General features: G+C 34.8%; 1 protein-coding gene across 8 annotated transcripts in view; it reads right to left on the bottom strand.

Moving 5' to 3' along the window:
* The window catches only part of LOC108733787 (glutamate receptor ionotropic, kainate 2-like), a 50456-nt gene that overhangs the window by 11693 nt on the left and 19955 nt on the right, over positions 1 to 18808 (bottom strand). For 2 of the 8 annotated variants that reach the window (XM_018465137.2, XM_018465500.2), the window contains exons 5-11: positions 15646 to 15821; positions 13854 to 14075; positions 12159 to 12311; positions 8725 to 8928; positions 6910 to 7113; positions 3001 to 3204; positions 1448 to 1552 (exon numbers count right to left, since the gene is read on the bottom strand). In XM_018465137.2, coding sequence (XP_018320639.1) covers positions 1448 to 1552; positions 3001 to 3204; positions 6910 to 7113; positions 8725 to 8928; positions 12159 to 12311; positions 13854 to 14075; positions 15646 to 15821 — 1268 coding nt within the window. Of the gene's footprint in view, positions 1 to 642; positions 898 to 1447; positions 1553 to 3000; positions 3205 to 6909; positions 7114 to 8724; positions 8929 to 12158; positions 12312 to 13853; positions 14076 to 15645; positions 15822 to 18808 lie in introns of all 8 variants that reach the window. The other 6 variants (XM_018465210.2, XM_018465428.2, XM_018465352.2 and 3 more) reach the window with 6 other exon arrangements.

Here is an 18808-nt window from a genome sequence, read left to right as displayed (position 1 = left end):
TAGCCAAAATTATTTTTCGTATCAAGGTTGTACAAATATAAATTATTAGTTTAGAAATGCGTAATTTATTAGTATTGTGCGGAATTGATTGTTTTTTATATAAATGATCAAATTAAGTTTAGTCAATCGGACATTTTAATGCAACGATTTATCAATGATATTGAATTTTTATTGTTATGGAAGCATCTACACAATTAAAAGCGAAACTGTACAAAGCGATTTTATCGATTTATGTAAAATTAGGTATATATACAAGCATAAATGATTTATTTTCCCGTTGCAATATGAAATAGTACGGAATCTCTTAATCAAATTACTCCCTATAATATGTTTTAAAAGTTAACATCACATTCTTTACATCCGATTTATTTATTTAATAGATTTATCGAATACTAGCTGTTCTCGCCGCTTCACCCGCTTGACGTACGTGAAGGGCCGTTCTCAATACAGGCTACAGACAGTAGACATTGTGCACTCTAATTAATGTGTTTTTTATCTAAAGCAGAAAGATGTAAAGAAAGAAAAGTTGCATTCGTTTTGTAAGCTTTAGTAAGACGTACATTCACATGAATTTCTATTCAACTATTGATTATTATGTGACGTGCTTTTTAATTGATACTTGATCAGCTATAGTGGTACTACCTGAAGGCAAATGCCTGACGGTTGTCTGAGTAGAGTACCGGTCACAAAGAAAATCGCATTGGACAAGACTGATCCGTTCCGAAGGAATTCCGATTTTCTCCAGGGTTTTACGTTTAATCGCTCAATCGGCGAAAGTTTACCGAGCGCGTAGATTGTGAAACAGATCATGAAGAAAGAGCCGACAACGAACATCCAAATATCGAAACCTAACGGATTCATGAAGCTGAAAAACGTTGACGCTTTGTATTCTGGTCTCTGAAAAATTTCCACCACGTTTAAGTCCCTTTTCAGTTTGTTTAGTTGAAGGCTCAATTTTCACATGATATTAATTTATCAATTGCTATTTAACTTCTTTTGTATTTGTTCCAGGCAATTACAAAGAGTTTTTAAATCTGTTTACGAACATGTAAAAGAGCTTTTTATTGAATATCGGAAGTTATTTTACATTGTAACGAACGTTTTGTTTAATATTTCGGAATCGGAATAGTACGAAAATCTATTTTGAATTTTTGATAAATCCCTTCAACAAATTTGCATAAAATTAAGCAAGATTTCGAAAAAGTAAGGGTAATATTCAAAAATTTTTCATATGAAAACATAAAAGTTCTTTTATTTTTAAGACGACATCATGTATGGTAAACAACTCTTGGAAAAACATTTATTTTTTTCAGGTTTATTAAATGTGTGTACATTATAAAGATGAAAACTGTGCAAATAATGTTGCAACAAAGAAAACTTTCTAATTTAGTTAAAATAATTGAAAAGGAAAATTAATTAGGTAAATATGTTTCTTCTCCAAACTTACTTTGAACAAGATACTGATTCCCAAGTTCATGAATGGTTTGGTGAAATCAATAACGCTTTCCCTTGCATAATTAATTGTCATTGACCCTACCGCCAAATCGGCTTTCTGAAAAGAAAAAACATAGGTGGAGGAAAATTCTTTCAACACGTGCATCTTAGATTGATCAATTAATTAATATATATGTATTTATAGGGGTGAAATTGTTCTCTAAAACATTACCCACTGATTAGAGAAAAGTGGGAACTGAAGGAACATTAATCCCTTTTGGTAAAATGACCTTACTCAATTACTTAAAAGGTGCTAAATTCACTAGCTATTAATAAAATTAATACGTTGTTTTGAAGCGGAATTGACAAAGTGGTATTGTGTGAAAATAAATAAAATTAAAACAAAACTACTGGTATGCAAGGGAAGAAAAAGTAGGGAAAGAGCGAATATTAAGATGGGAGACGAAAGGTTAAAACAAGTGGTTGATTTTAGGTATCTAGGAAGTCAGATAAGTTACGACGGAAGGAGTAGTAGGGATATAAAGTAGAGGATAGCGCAGGATCGAGCCACTTTCAATAAAAAGAAGTCACTTCTATGCTCGTGAACGTTTAATTTATAAATTCGAAAAAGATTGTTAGAGGTGTATGTTTGGAGCGCGATACCGTACGGGTGCGAAACATAGACAGTGGGCGCGGCGGAAAAGAAGAGGTTAGAAGCGTTCGAAATGTGGTGTTACAGGCGAATGATGAGGATACCGTGGATAGATAAGGGTAGAAATAAAGAGGTATTAGAAAGAATAGGAGAACAGGGTAGTCTATGGAAGTAAAAAAAAAATAGGCGAAAAAGGTTCGCCTTCTCTAGTATGAAGATCTAGTCAGAGACGTATTAGAGACAGAAAAAGGAGTTGAAAGGAATAGAGGTAAAGCTACATTAGATTACTGTTCGCGAATAGTTAAGGATGTGGGATGTTCTATCTAGTTTTAGGGAAATGCAAAGATTAGCTCAGGATAATAAATACGTTATAATAAAGCAATACTAGTAAATATTAGTATTTATTTTTAATCTGCGCATATAACAAAGATACGATAAATATTATTAAAGACATCTTTCGGAATAGAAATAGAGGGGTACCTAAGACACCTTCTGAGACATGAAGAGCTAAGTTGGAGATATATTAGAAGCAGAAACAGGAGTGAAAGGGGACACAGTAAGATTATATTACCATTTGAAAATTGTTAAGGATATGGGATGCTTTAGTTTCTGGGAAATGCAGATAAGGGCTCGGGCTGATGACCATACGATGATATTATCACTAGAGAAAAATTTGGACATACTCTTTATAGTCTTATGTTGTTCATGTTTTTGGTTACAATTTTTTGGAGTTTTAAGAAATCATACTTCCGTCTTCCTCATATTGCTTACAATAGGTGGTGGACGTTGCAGCCTTATACTACTAATCCCTTTCCGCAACCCGTATCATACGTGATAGTTTCCGGGATTATCAGTAAGAAAGCTTAACTTTGAACGGCGCGGAAGCAAAACAGCGTTCAGAGTAAACCGCTTACCTTCTCCATTAGTTGCCTGACGATACCATTCCATTCGCCCGTTTCTAAATCGATGACTCCGTATTTTCCATCAGGCACCAATTCAATGCGATAATCGAAACCAACTATGACGGCTATTTTGGCGAGGAGGTCTATGCAAAAGCCTTCGTAGCGGCCGTTACCTGTCTTCTCCGCGTTAGTCTTCAGCATTACATACGGCTGTTCCTAGCATACAAAGACAAGCGTGGGTTTAAAAACGTTTTACGACCTATCTCCTTAACGACTTCATTAGGAATATTAGGACTTTTTCTCAGCAGATTCAGACAAATTCGTAATTATGAGACATCAGAAGTTTTTTCCTACCATTCGGACGATTAAACAGGCGTATGGGCAGATAAAGATCAGCAAAGAATATTAACTCAATTGTACAGTAAAATATCTCGTAGCTTAGTGGTACGTAAAGCCAAAGGGCCCGGGTTCGATTCCCGGCGAGGGTGTGACAATACCAACAATTTTTCCTCTTTAATTTGTGGTAATTTACATGGATAAAAATTGGATATGGATATGGATTTTCACATTTATATTTAATATTAATCACTATTGAATTTTAAAGCGTTGCATGTAGTAAACTATTGCATGTTTTCAAAATAGTGAATGACAACTCGATACAGAAGATTTTAATTAATTTTTCATGTATATGCATTTATTTTTATAGAAATTCTTGTCGATAAATAATATTTAACAATAACAATCTAACGTTGTACATAAATCAAATTTTCTAGTTTTCTTTTTTAAATAGAAGCGTTTTGCGTCATTGGCTTTCTAAAGCAACTTCATTCATTCATCATCTCATCAATGTTTTACATTCCATAGTTGCACTTGTTCTACAACAATTTCTACGTGATCGATCATTTGTCAATGTCTTCAGTATGTAATCGATGTAAATATTTTATTAAAGAATGCAAGATGATTGATGAAATTCTGAAAGAAGGTTAGAACATATTTTCTTAAAGTATTGAAACGAAATTGCAACAGGGTTGCATTTTGATAGGGGAAAAATAGGCAATTTGAAATGATGGTTGATGTTTTTAGAAGTTTCTAATACATCTTTGTATATTAAACGTTCTGGTCCTTACAGCAAACAGTAATCCATTTGCTCTTAATCCCTAATACTTTTGTTAATTCTGATGGAGCCCCATTATCTAATGGAAGGAACGGTATTTTTGTTAATTATTCTCTTTTGAATGTACCATTGTTTGAGTAATTTTTGCTTTGTTAATTGAAACATGGAAGCTAACTTTTAAACTAAACAAAACTAAACCTTTTTCCTTTGTTTGTACGTAGATGTTTCATTCAAGTTTAATGAGAATAAAAATATTTTTTGAATTCTTGTTGATGCAAACTATTACAGTAAAGCAGTCGGGAAAATGTACAGTTATCTATTATATTTCGTAGAAGTATGAGATTGTTTTCATATTTCAATTCAATTATACCAGGTAGAAAACCAATTTCACGATTGATATTATTTTGAATTAGTAGATGTATGAATTTATGTACCTACGTCTTATTCGTATGGTTTATATACATATACATGAAAGAAGGATTTCAAGTTTCTCTATAAATCCTAGAGGGTAGAGGGTTATGATCCTCGTCAGATAAAGCCTCGTGTAGTTTAGATAATCTCGAAACCCCTGGCTTACAGACTTGAACTTGTTGAGCAAAACGCCGATCCAAGTTCTTTCTCCTAACTTTGACGCTGCTTACCATTTTTGTACAATATTATCGTACAACTATATGGAGAAGAAAGTTTTACAGTTGGATATTTCCATGACAAAATATGTTGGATTGTTTTTGAGAAAAATGATAAATGTGTTTTGTTGTTTCTATAAGAAAATATGAAGCATATCTTAATATTATTCCTTATCAGAATTGGAAAAAGAAAATGTTGAAACGTTTTGGGGTTTTACGTATGAAAAAAAATGTTGGAGGCGCCGGGTGTCCCATAAATTAAGGTCCAAAACATGTTATGTAGGTACCTAAGTTAGATAATTTAGGGGATGCAAAATTTTTTCAAAAAGGACATAAAAACCTCTGCCTTTTCGCTACCTAATTACGAAAATATTTGTGAAGTATAAGTAGTCGATAAAGTCGCACATGATGTAATAATTTACTGGTTGTAAACAATTGATTAAATATTTTAATGGCTTTCTAACTTCGCACAAGCTACTCAAACAAGTTCTTAACACTAAGAAACAACTATTTAATTGTAATATAATTTGATTTGTGAAATTTTCTGAGTGAACATTTACGTAAATGCATAAATTTGTCTACTACATTCACAAGAGAGCAAAAAACATAAAATGACGACTTACCTTACTTCTTCAGTTTGTTTAACAGTGAATTACAAAACTCTATTAACTGTTGTTGTCATCCGTTCTCCAAAAACTTTTGAACTTTAAGTCACTACTTACCAAAGTTAACTCGGAAGATTTAGCTAAATATTAAAGCGATATTTACAATTTATCCCACTAGTCCATTGTTTCGTAAGCGAAAATAATAAAAATTACAATTTGGACCCGAATTTGTAAAAATAAAATTCCAGCATAAATAAATTTATTAGGTATTTTGGTTGATATTNAAATGTGGCGTCACCAAGTTTAGGGCCCCTCCCACCCTTTCTCATACAATGTCATACTTAGTCGACGCCCTCCTCCCCCATTTAACGTGTGGATGGGTGACCCCTAATATACGAGGGCGGTTCAATAAGTACCCGTGTTTGAAGACCGAGGACGTTTCTGAGGGAAATTGGTGTTGTCATCGTGTGCTGCCATCTATCAAACCACGCCAAAACGAATTTCAGACTAATTGATAGGTTGGTTTGGATTTGGCAGCCATTCGACTGAGACGTATGGAAAAAGATCAGTATCGTTTGGTAACTCGCTTTTTGTTTTTGGATGGGAAAAAATGCGAGGAGATGAAAACAAAGTTGGATACTGTTTATGGAGATATTTCGCTATCTACGACCACGGTTAGATATTGCTTCAACGGATTTAAACGTGGGCAAAGATCCATTTTTGATAGGAGCAACCAGGAAGCCTGGCAAACGTTGTTACCGAGGAAATCATTTTACGGATTTTTTAGGAAAAGGAAGAACGATCACTGGACAATACTACAGTGAGTTATTGGACCGTTTCGACAAAAAATTGAAGGAGACACGGACGCATTTGACGAAAAAGAAGGTGCGTTTTCAACAGGAGTTGTTGCCGCCAAAATGCATGAATTACGTTATGAATTTGCTGCCGCACACCCCGTACTTACTCGATTTGACTCCCTGCGACTTCATCTTGTTCCCTAGCATGAAGAAATGACTAGCGAGAAATAAATTTACCTCAAACGAGGAAGTCATCGCCGCGACAGGGGGGATTTTGGAGAGTTTGACAAATCTTATTTTTTTGGGGGGGTAAAAAAATTGCAGGGTTGTTAGGAGAAGTGTATCTTTCTAAAAGGGGACTATTTTGAAAAATAAAAAAACAAATTTAAAAAAAAAAGGTGTCTTCATTTCTAACACAGGTACTTATTGAACCGCCCTCGTCATGCGACTTGAAGCTAGAAATATGGACTTTGTGCAGAAGCTTTATTTTTTTAATTAGGAGAAATTTGCTACATATTATGGAATTCAATAATGATTAACAAGGTCCTGTTCTAATAAGTACTTATCAAACTGTAATCAAGTGCCTGACTGATGTAGATTTCTCGATGATAACTTTCTAGTCTGTTCACTCACTCTCTGACACGCAAAAATATAATTCCCGTTTAAATTTCATTTGCTCTCGTGATTAATTATTATGTGTATAAATTATTAATGAGGGTAAATCCACTGGGTACGGGGCAGTAATTAGATTTAGTTTCCTGCCTAATGTATGTACGTACATGCAATATTAGTTGGGCGACCATTCCGTTCCAGTTGCCCGTTTCCGGGTCTTGGGCACCATATTTCTTATCGGGAACTAGTTCAAGCAAGTATTCGAACCCTACTTCTTTAGAAACTAACTCAAGCACGTCCATGCAGAAGCCGTAAAAGCGCCCGTTGCCAGTGTAATTTTGTTCATGATGCATCATGACGTACGGCGGCTCCTACGCAACAAAAGAAACAAAAAAACAAAAGATACCATGCAAACTGTGTAGGTGGGTTGAACACGGTGCTCTCAAAATGTTTCAGGAGAAGTTGAAAAACTTTAAAAATGCGCCTGATCATCTTTTTAATTTTGCAAATGGATTCGAAATTGTTCAACCAGTCGTGCTTGTGGTAATGATTAGCTCATTTTCGAAGAAAACTTTGGTTTTCTCATTTAAGTATTTTTTTTCATAATAAAATGACGATTTTCCTTCGCAGATATATTACTAGGAAGCTCATTAAGTTTCAATTTAGGTTTTAATGTCATTTATAATATATTCTCCTTCTTATTTCTAAATAAATAGCTTTTGAGTGTTTCATTAAGCTAATGCTGGTGTATAGGCGGTGCCACATAGTGTGACGCAAAGCTGCACAGTAGGGTGGAAGCTCCTTTTCGGCCTTCTTACAAGGATCGTGGGAATGAGTGGGTGGTACTTGGGGAGAGACAGATGATAAGGGCAAATTGAAGATAGAAATGAAGTATTAGATATGTCGCAAAATTTTCTTAAGTGACCGAAGGAAACCCTAAATAACAATTAAAACTATACATAACCTCTTTTTTGTTTTTTTTTTTGAAGTAATAAATTTGAATTGAAACTGATAAATTCTTTCGTGTGTGAATCCGATAATCTTTTGATTTTGTACACTTTTTGATGTTTTATTATCTAACTGTACATGATGTACATCTTTCGTAAATCCATCATTAAGGAATTACTATTCCTAAGCTGTTTCCTCGCGAGTATTAATTTTGTTAATTACTTGATTGAATTATGCAGATAAAGGACTAATAGGTAACTTTCCTGAAACATTTACGGGCCACTGTACGTACCGAGTGTTTTTAAATAAGACAATCGAAACTAAACTGTGCTGAAATGATTATGACTTTTTCGAAATGAAGTTAAAATTATAAATTTATTTTATTGTTTTAATAAAGTTAGAGAAAGAATAATTAGAAACCTCTCATAATGTGAGAACAAAAACCATTATTCGTTATTACTTTCATAAGACTGAAAAATATTACCGATCCTAAATTAATCTTTTAAAAAATTGGCTTTCAGTTCTCTACTGCTTCCTTACGATTACTGTTCACAATAAGTGTATCAGAAAAATCATTGTACATTTTTCAAACAAACAAATGTTTCATCAACCCTCGCTGGCAAAACGATTTCGTTTGGTGAGTTTTAATTTTAGTTTATCTTGTCATATTTAAAAACACAAGTATTATGAAATAGTACCTCACTAATAAAATAAGCACTATGTAATTTATAGGTACTTAATTAGTAAATAAAATACTCAAATGCGTAACCAAAAGGTCATGCATTTTGTTAGTTCAAATTTACATAAATCTACATGCTTATGCATATACCAGAAATATTTATAAATTCTATTACAAATTAGAGCACAACAAAACATGGTCCAAACATGCATTGATTTTTAATACTTATCTATCAATTTATAGGAATATCTACTGTAATCTTAATTTCTATTAAAGATCATTAAAGCACTTATTTTATTTATCTGTATTAATTCATAAAGTATTTTAGTTTTCTTGATCTGTTTCCATAACTTACCAGAATTGTGGTAACAACAAGCGTCACATTTGTTGTTCCCGTGTCGAAAAATGCAGCTCTGTCTGTGATATTCAGACCGGTGCTCGGTCTCCATTCGCCTACCTTTTTGACGGAATGATGCTTGAGTTTCAAGAGATCAAGGGTGAATTGAACTCGTTGACTTTCCTTCAATTCGATGGGACCGCTAAGTCCTTTCATTTCAACCTGTGAAAAAGAATGCATTTGCTGAAGCAGGAAATAGTATTGCACCATTTTGTATCACGGAACTATTGTTTTCAACTCCAGTAGTTGGTCCTATATTTATAAAATGGAATAAATTGCGGGAATGCTAACGAAACTGTTATAAATTGGTTAGTTTTAAATCGCCGTTTTCCATATCTCGCTCTTTTCACTATTACGCTTCGAACTCTTTTCTGTATTTGCGAAAAAATGGAACCGTTTTGAAACTCTAGTCCACTTTTGTTTCAATCAAGTCAAATTAGTTTTAACGGATATAACAAGTAAGCTTTCACGGTGATTTTAGACAGGCAGGTTAATATTTTAGCCGAGTAGGTACATCCAATATCGAGATTTATTAATATCTGCAACGTTATATCTCCGTTAATGAAGGGTGTTGCGGAAATTAAGCTCTTGTAATTAGTGTGACCTACACGCTTCACAACCACAAATGTACATTTGTAAATGTGTCGATATCGTGGTGGAAAGTTCCACTTCTGTTCGTAATTTGTGAGAACTCAAAAGATGGTCAATTAATTAACAAAATTTAATTTTGATTGGTTTCAATAGTGAACGTGACTCCTTATTTCTGAAAAAATATGAATGATGTTTATGGATTGGACATATTATCGTAGGAATAATTTTTATGAGGTTTGGTGATAATCGTGTGCAAAAATAGTTTAAATTACCTTCCAAACGCTAAATAAAGACTAAAGCGACGTCAGAATACCTGTAATTATCAGTCTATACTTAAGTACCTGGGAGAGTTTAATGGATAATTTTTTCATAGCATCTAGCAAGGAGAGATAGCTTTAAATAAAATGGAAGCGGTATTGACAAAACAGTACTGTATGAATGGTATGCAAGGGAAGAAAAGGTAGGGAAAGAGCGATTATAAAGATAGGAAACGACAAATTAGAAGTGGCTGATTTTAGGTACCTAGGAAGTCAGATAAGTCAGGACGGAAGGAGTAGTAGGGATATAAAGTAGAAGATAGCGCATGATAGTGTCGCTTTTGATAAAAAGAAGTCACTTCTATGCTCGCGAACGGTTAATTTAGAAATTCGAAAAAGGTTGTTAAAGGTGTATGTTTGGAGCACGGCATTGTACGGGTGCGAAACATGGACAGTGGGCGCGGCGGAATAGAAAAGGTTAGAAGCGTTCGAAATGTGGTGTTGTAGGCGAATGATAAGGATACCGTGGATAGAGAAGGTTAGAAATGAAGAGGTATTAGAAAGAATAGGAGAACAGAGGACTTTATGGAAGTCAATAAGAAATAGGCGAGATAGGTTGGTAGGACACCTTCTCAGGAATGAAGGTCTAGTGAGAGACATTTTAGAGGCAGAAGCAGGAGTTAGGAGGGGTAGAGGTAGACCTAGATTAGATTACTGTTCTCAAATAGTTAAGGATGTGGGTTGTTCTATTTTTAGGGAAATGCGAGGATTAGCTCAGGATAGGAAAGAGTGGAGGTACGTGTCCAACCAGTCTTTAAGACTGACGACCTTATTATGACGATGATGAGGTAAGGAATCTTCGGTACGTAAGTTCAGGCCGCACGTTCTACTTTTCATTGCTCGTCGTTAAAAAAAACTATAACATAATAATGAACACGACTTATCCTTAGTGTTTGAAGCGTTCAACCCTTATAAAATTGTATTAGCAAAGTGGTGGCCGGAGGATCTCAAGGGAAACCGCGATTTGCAAGTGCAAATTTACATTCTTGCTTAATTTAGCTCCTAAACCGGTTTGTTTTAAACTGGATTAGGGAGATAGGTACCAGAACGGATTGCGCTGCAGCGTTGTGTTCCAATTAATCACAATTCTAAAGAGAATTATTGCCATTGCAATTCCCTTTACCTAGTGGCAAATGTTGCTCTCGTTTATCGGGGTTTATTGGCTAGGTAGATGCATATTGCAAAGGTGTATATCACTGTTAAGGAAATACGCGGCTGGGAATAAATGGCGGGATGAAAGATAGGGAGAACAAATGTTCACATTCATTTTTTTGTTATCTTATAGGAAAACAGTATCATAAAGTCTCTATGTATGAGCCTGGCATCAATGAAGGTTCCTCGAAGGATTCAAATATTACAATGCTTCTATTATAATTTAAATGGCCAAATCTCCTAGGAGCCAGAAGGTAATACAAGAATGGGAAAAACACTTCCATTTACTTTCTTCTTTCATCATACTAGCTAGAATAGAGCGGTTGCTGTCATGACGCCTACTTTTATTCATGTTATAAGGAATATCGTAAACATAGAAGAGAGATGCCAGGTAAAAATTGCAGCGGACGCTAATAAAGAAAAGGGAATAACATTACACCAATTGATGTGTAACAGAAAGAGATGCAGACAAGCAGAATTTGAGCAAGTTTTCAGCATCGGGCTTTAAAAAGAAAGTTCATAATTCTCAGGAATTTAGGAAAGCAAAGACGTTTTTGACATAATTCCAACCAGGCAGTTAAACCGACCCTTTTGCGTACCTAAGAATCCTCTAACCTCTGTACCGAATATTATTATTCGCTTATTTCTTTTCACCTTATCTGTACTACTCATGAAGCATTTCCTAACTTAACAAATAGCAAATGACTATTACAGTCCCAAGTCGAAACAAGAAAAAAGGTACAGTTTATTTCAATTTGTTAGAATTGTGACCTTGAAGAAATCTGCGCGAAGATAGAAAGAATACACACTAGGCGTGAGCAAGACAGAAATAGTTGGAACAAGCTAGAACGAGCACAGCTCTCGATGGGCGGTTTTAGGAGATCGGTTAGAACTGTACAGTACTAGACGAAAATGTTTAGCAATTTCTTAAAACAAAAATGTATATAAATTAACAATAGAAAACAAAGCAAAAGTTTTGTAGGTGTGTAGAGCGTTAAATTAATTCACTTGTTATTATTTTTGACTAAATATGCTTTTAAATAAAGAATATTCTTAAATTTTAACGAGACAGTTTAAATAATTTTGCAAATGGTACTGTACATTTTTGTCTAGTTCTCGCTCGACGATCGGTGCAGAAATGAGCTCCGCAGACAAATATGATTGAATTTGGAATTATGCTACGGCGCATCACAATAAAGGGAAGGGGCATATCTCCAACTTCTTGAAACGAACAGCACGTCCATTCTCATAGATAATGTATTGCGGACTTTGCCAGTTTTGATCGTCTTAACTATAGGGACACACAGGTGCAATTATCGGAATGAAACTTACCGAATTGATGTAGTTGATGAGACTGAGTCCCCCGTCCCACGGCTCTTCCCTGTCGCACGAAGCGTTCTGTATCCGGAGCGTGTGCGATTGATCAAGCGTCTGTAAACCGACGGCAAAGACGAACACGGAGTCGTAAATTAGTGCCGCCTCTGTCTGAAACAAGGGCCATTTAAATAAGTGGGTGAAATAATGTCGTTTCACGAAGTTAGTAAGCAGTCGTCATTTGTACACATCCAAAAACGTGACTGCTAATTTAAGTTTATCTCTTGATACTGCTGAATTAATGAATGCTTTCGTTTGTCCCGATTTAACTGAAAGCAACAGTTTATTATGTACATTTAATTGGCTATTTCACATTCCCCACAGTGAAATTAAATAAGCAACTGAAGATTGAATGTATTTTCTTGGTCCTTGTTTTGTGAAAATCGGCGCTCATATTGTACTGTATATTTTCAAACAGCACGAGTATATACATAGCATTTGTTTTAGCTATAGAATATCATCATTAGGATTAATCTTAGGGCCAGTACAAGTCGTGATATTATGTCAGCATATCTGTCAGCGATATGTGTTAGTATTGCAGTGCCTGTTAAGAGTAACCGTTAATGCTATAATTATCATTGCCAGTCATTTTTTACCATAAGGATTAATCTTAGGACCAGTACAAGTCGTGATATTATTGTCAGCATATCTGTCAGCGATATGTGTTAGTATTGCAGTGCCTGTTAATAGTAAGCGTTAATGCTATAATTGTCATTGCCAGTCATTTATTAACATAAGGATTAATCTTAGGGCCAGTACAAGTCGTGATATTGTTGTCAGCATACCTGTCAGCGATATGTGTTAGTATTACAGTGCCTGTTAATAGTAAGCGTTAATGCTATAATTATCATTGCCAGTCATTTTTTACCATAAGGATTAATCTTAGGGCCAGTACAAGTCGTGATATTATGTCAGCATGCCTGTCAGCGATATGTGTTAGTATTACAGTGCCTGTTAATAGTAAGCGTTAATGCTATAATTGTCATTGTCAGTTTTACAATCCCTTAAATCCTTATCTTGTCATTATTAGTTTTATGACGTTTTCAGGGTCACTTTGTATCAGAAAAGTTACTGTTTAACCGTGAAACACTAAATATATGCCAGCTAGAAGCGATTTTTAGGCACATTAGTTGCTGTAGTAAAAATCATGATATTATTGTCAACGTGCTTGCTAGTACTTCATACAGCCACGAATTATGATTAATGACTAATAGGTTTTGATAGTACTAAAAAATGCCTGTTAATAGTAAGCGTTAATATTATTAGTATACTAATTGTCAAATCCGTAATCTTCCTTTTTGATGCTTCTAAGGCTACTGCACTTAAGTTAAGTCTGATATAAATTATTTTAACAAAGATTATAGCTTCTTTTTGTTTTATTTTTATTGTCAATTTCCGAACTAATCTACTATTTTATAATATTCCGGCTCTAAACAATTTTTTATTTTTTCGACGAGATCGGAAGTAAGAAGTAGGGAAACGTCGAGAGAAAAATAAGCACGCTCCTTGCAATTTTTGACAATATATACACCTACAGGGCTCCCACGGGAGAGGTACTTGTAGTATAAGGTGGAGCGCTGCCAGCTAGAAGCCATACAAATTGCCCGTTTTAAAATATACGCGATAGATTACGGTATCGATCAAGGCACTAACCTTGACAAAAGAAGAGTTGAGCGAAGACGGTCTTAAGTGATGGGGCTGGAAGCGAGCCATGTCCCGTAGGATCTCTTGTACAGTCAAGTCCTTTGTATCGATTATACGGAACGCGGTCATGTTGACAAAATTATATTTGAAGTCTTCGAGATCAAACGTTTCCAAGTCGAAAGTCGTGAACAGGTAATGGTACTTGTAGTCGTTCATCTGTAGCTGTAGAATCTGCAAACAAATGTAAACTTAAGTTGACGGATAATGAGAACCTGTCATTTTGCTAACCGATACAAGGTCTAATGTATGAACGGCTAAAATGGAACGCCTACTTGACGAAAAACTTAGTGAAATGGGTAATTGTTGTAGGAATGGCACTTAATAATCAGTAGAGTAACTATACCATTTGGGGGAAAATTCATCGGATAGGGTCTTCCCTTTATATAAAAAGACTCCCATTGTACAGTAAAAGTTCCTTATTCATGGTTTCTTTATATTGCAACCCAGTTCCTGTATTCGCGCTTAAAAAATTCATTATTCGTGGTTGCAGTAGGTGTCATTGGGATTGACCGCAATAGATCGCCCGTGCCTAGTGTGAATTTTTCAAAAAACATTGATTTCTATTCTAAATATTGTGATTTACTGCTGCGAGATAAATATGTGATTTTTTGTATGGTAACAGACAAAGGTTCACACTAACTCGGTACGTTTTTGGTTTTCAATAATATGGTCATTAAAAGCTTTTACAAGTGCTTAAAGTTGATGCTTCTTGTAGGACACGTATTTTCAATAAATAAAAAAAAATTAAAAAATGGCCTTCGACAAGCTTTAGAACAAAGCTTTATCTATCTTACTATAAAATTTCAAACCTCTGTTCTAAATATTAAACTCATGATATCTAGAACCCATAAGCATGTTTTGCTCTACGGCGCGTGTACTATTGAATCCTCTTAATGTATCGGCATCTTTTGATTGTGATTATATAAAAAGAAAATATGGCATTGACAAGGCATTGAGAAAGTAAATAATAAAAAATTTTATAATAACCCTATAAATCTTTCACCGGTTCGTTTTAAGCATCAAGCGCCCTGATTATAATAAATTGAACTCCGTCGTCATATTAGGGTAGTTTCATTTTCTTGTGCCCAATTTATTTTATAGTATTTGTTATCTCATCCCATTATATCAGAATTTATTGTTTTCGATCAAAAACTCGTTGCGGTTACCAATTTTCTAAATTGCTGCTACCATTTAGTAGATAATTTTAACGAAAAATAATATTATGTTAGGTACACTTACGGGGTGTTCATAAATAATTATTTTTATGACTTTTCTTTCTACAGCAGGAGTTAGATATTTAACATATTAAAACAATTCGATGAAAAACCATATTGTAACTTTAGATTAAATAAGTTTAACTGGCGAATAATTAACAATTAATTAGTAGATATAATTGTCCAATGTGTGTAAAATGTTTAATAATTTTATTTTGATAATTGATATTTATTTACGACAGATATAATCAAGTTAAATAAACTGAAACATAAGTTGCTTATTAATTATAAAATCTGTTGTTATTAAGGGTTTTGTAAGATAAATACACTTGCGATACTTGTTAAAAGTGTATTTACAATGTTGTTTATTCGTGAAGTTGAATGTTGTAAAAGGAAAATAACAGGATCGTGAGTATAATGTAAAATACTGATAACATATAAATTCACTTTAGCGAAAGCGCCGAGATGTTACGTTGTGCCAAGCAATGTACTGTAAAATAACGTATAGCAGTGATGAAACAACTTACACCTTTAAGGAAATCCTGGAGATTTTCCGGTTTAGTGTCTACTATAAAATTGTTGATTTCCTTGGATTTAATCTCCTTAAGAACTCTTCTGTACGAGGTGACGTCAGCTTGTCGTAGATATACTTCAATTTTCGAACTTTGACTTGATTTCACCAGCTCGCGAAGTTTGATTAAGCCTGAAATAGAGGCGACGTCCGAGTTCAAAAAGTTTTGCGGATATGTTCAAATTTAATCAAAGATACATGCATCAAAGCGCTCCAGTTAAATAAATGATTCACACAACTTTGTCGAATAAATCATGTTCTGTGCTCACTAAACTTGGTTCGAATAATTTCACTTTTCTTTATATATCTGTAGAAAAGAATATTCGAATGTTAGAAAAACCAAAATACTGGTATGCAAGGGAAGAAAGGGAAAGAGCGAATATAAAAACAGGAGACGAAAAATTAGAAGAAGTGACTGATTTTAGATACCTAGGAAGTCAGATAAGTCAGGACGGAAGGAGTAGCAGGGATGTAAAGCAAAGGATAGCGCAGGGTCGCCACTTCTATGCTCGCGAAAGTTTAATTTAAAAATTCGAAAAAGGTTCTAAAAGGTGCGAAACATGGACAGTGGGCGCGGTGGAAATGAAAAGGTTGGAAGCTTTCGAAATGTGTTGTTACAGGCGAATGAAGAGGATAAAGTGGATCGATTTCTAACGAAAAGGTATTAGAAAGAATAGGAGAACAGAGGACTCTATGGAAGGCAATAAAAAATAGGCGAGATAGGTTGGTAGGACACCTTCTCAGGCATGAAGGTCTAGTCAGAGACATATTAAAGGCAGAAACGAAATTTAAGAGGGGTAGAGGTAGACCTAGGTTAGATTACTGTTCGCAAATAGTTAAGGATGTGGGTTGTTCTAGTTTTAGGGAACAGTTTAGCTGAGAATAGGAAAGAGTGGAGGTACGTGTCCAACCAGTCTTAGGACTGACGACCTGATGGTGATGATGATGAGAAAAGGGTAGGTATTGGAAAGAGTAGGTGAAGATATGATGTTACGGAAGTCAATAAGAAATAGTACTGTAAGCCAAATTATTGAACCTTTTGCGTAGCATTTTTAGTGAATATAAAAAAGAAGTATTTTTCACTTAAAAGCCGATGATAATGCTTTACCTACCTGCTACGAAGTGGTGAATTATATCTTACGAAAGCAGTATGCACTAAAAATCATTGTTTGCAGGTTTATAACCATATGGTAGAAATTAACGTTGCTATTAGATGTTTTTATAAATAAGACCGATCTTCCTAAGATATTTTTATTCCATAATTTACTTAGATCTTTGAGTAAACTTACTTCTCCTTGCAATAAAGAGACCAATGACTTCGAAATTATTGTCTATAGGTATAGTTTGTAGTAAACAGGAAAAAACCTTTTAAGCCTCAGGATTGAAATATGCTTACGAATACAGGGAAAATGCGATCAACTTTTGGAATATTATTCCCCTTGAGAATACGAGAAACTACCACAAAATATCTTAAAGTTTAGAGGCGCTTTTTCACTTTTTGCTTGCCTTTCTTATTGTGTTGTTTTGGCTAATATGCTTCTAAAAACATTTCCGATATGCCGAAAGGTGACAATTTATATTCTACTGAAAGTAAATTTTTTTGGATAAGGTGGATAAGTAGGTACCTTACTAAGACCTTTGTATAACATTTGATGTACTTTATTTAGCAACAAATACCAGCAGATGGCGACACACAGTCGTAACTCGATAGTAAATATTTTCAGCACAATAATAATTTATTTAAAAATAAAACAAAAATACTGGCATGCAAGAGAAGAAAAATTAGAGAAAGAGTAAATGTAAAGGAAGAAGACGAAAAAATGGAAGAAGTGGCTGATTTTCGGTATCTAGGAAGTTAAATAACTCAGGATGCAAGGAGCAACAGAAATATAAAATAGAGGATAGCGCAGACTTGAGTCGCCTTCAATAAAAAGTGGTCACTCCTATGCTCACAAAAGGTTAAAAGATTGTTAAAAGTAAGTCTGCAGCACGGCGCTGTATGGGTGCGAAACATGGACGGTGGACGCAGAATAGAAGCGTTCAAAAATGTGGTGCTGCAGCCGAATGTTGAGGATACCGTGGATGGAACAGATTAGAAGTTAGAGGACGGTATTATAAAGAATAGGAGAGCAGAGGTGGAGAGTCAATTAAGAAATAGGGGAGATAGGTTGACAGGACACCTTCTCAGGCATGGAGGACTATTTAAAATTATAAGCAGAAGCAGGAGCTAAGAGGAGAAGAGGTAGAGCTAGATTAGATTATTGTTCACAAATAGTCAAGGATGTGGGATGTTCTAGATATAAGGAAATGCGAAGATTAGCTCAGGATAGGAAAGAGTCGAGGTGCGTTTTTATATGATTTGCGAAGTGCTAACCAGGGCAATTTCTACATATTCTTGTTTCAACCTAAATACATGACTGTCAAAAGAAAACTCAATTTAAATAAAGAATGACATGAATATTACATTAATGTATTAGACTGACAATTGTTGACACACAGCTAAACCGAATCGGCCCCGATTTAAGAGGTTAATCCATAATTTATGAGATCGGGGAGGCGAAAGAAGACAAACTGCGGTCGCGAATTTCTATTATGATGATATATTCGGAATCAATCATGACGATTGATGCGCGCCAAGATACATATTTGCAGAACAGATCGCATCAATCACATTCAATTAGTGTCGTTGTAACTGCCAAGTTTGGCGGTCATTAGGTAATATGTAATCGTAGATTATTACGTTGTTTATATCTTCCGGCGCCCCTTACCGAAATGAAATGGGGCTAATGCGATGCCCTTTTCATGCTTAATGTTTTTGCAACTCTAGTCTAAGAGCGGCAGTGAAAGAAACGATTATATTATATCGTATAACGTAATTTAGATCAACATAAGAAACGAAAACGTAAACATGACTGGTTAAATTTGAAAATATCTTTCGTTCCTGGTTTTAAATGAAATAAACAATAATAAACTTTTTAAAATAATTCGAAGTGGTCTGTATTCTGTCGAAACTGCCAGACGCGGATCGCGATTCGATCTTTTTGGATCTCATCAGCGCGTCGCAGGCAGCTCCGACAGAACACAGACCAACTTTTACCTGCTGTCTTAACAGTGCGTTT

The sequence above is a fragment of the Agrilus planipennis genome, unplaced genomic scaffold (assembly GCF_000699045.2).
Source record: "Agrilus planipennis isolate EAB-ADULT unplaced genomic scaffold, Apla_2.0 scaffold2, whole genome shotgun sequence".
Lineage (NCBI taxonomy): Eukaryota > Metazoa > Arthropoda > Insecta > Coleoptera > Buprestidae > Agrilus > Agrilus planipennis.
The sequence above is the reverse complement of the archived record's forward strand: the minus strand, read 5'-3'. Positions and strand labels throughout refer to the sequence as shown.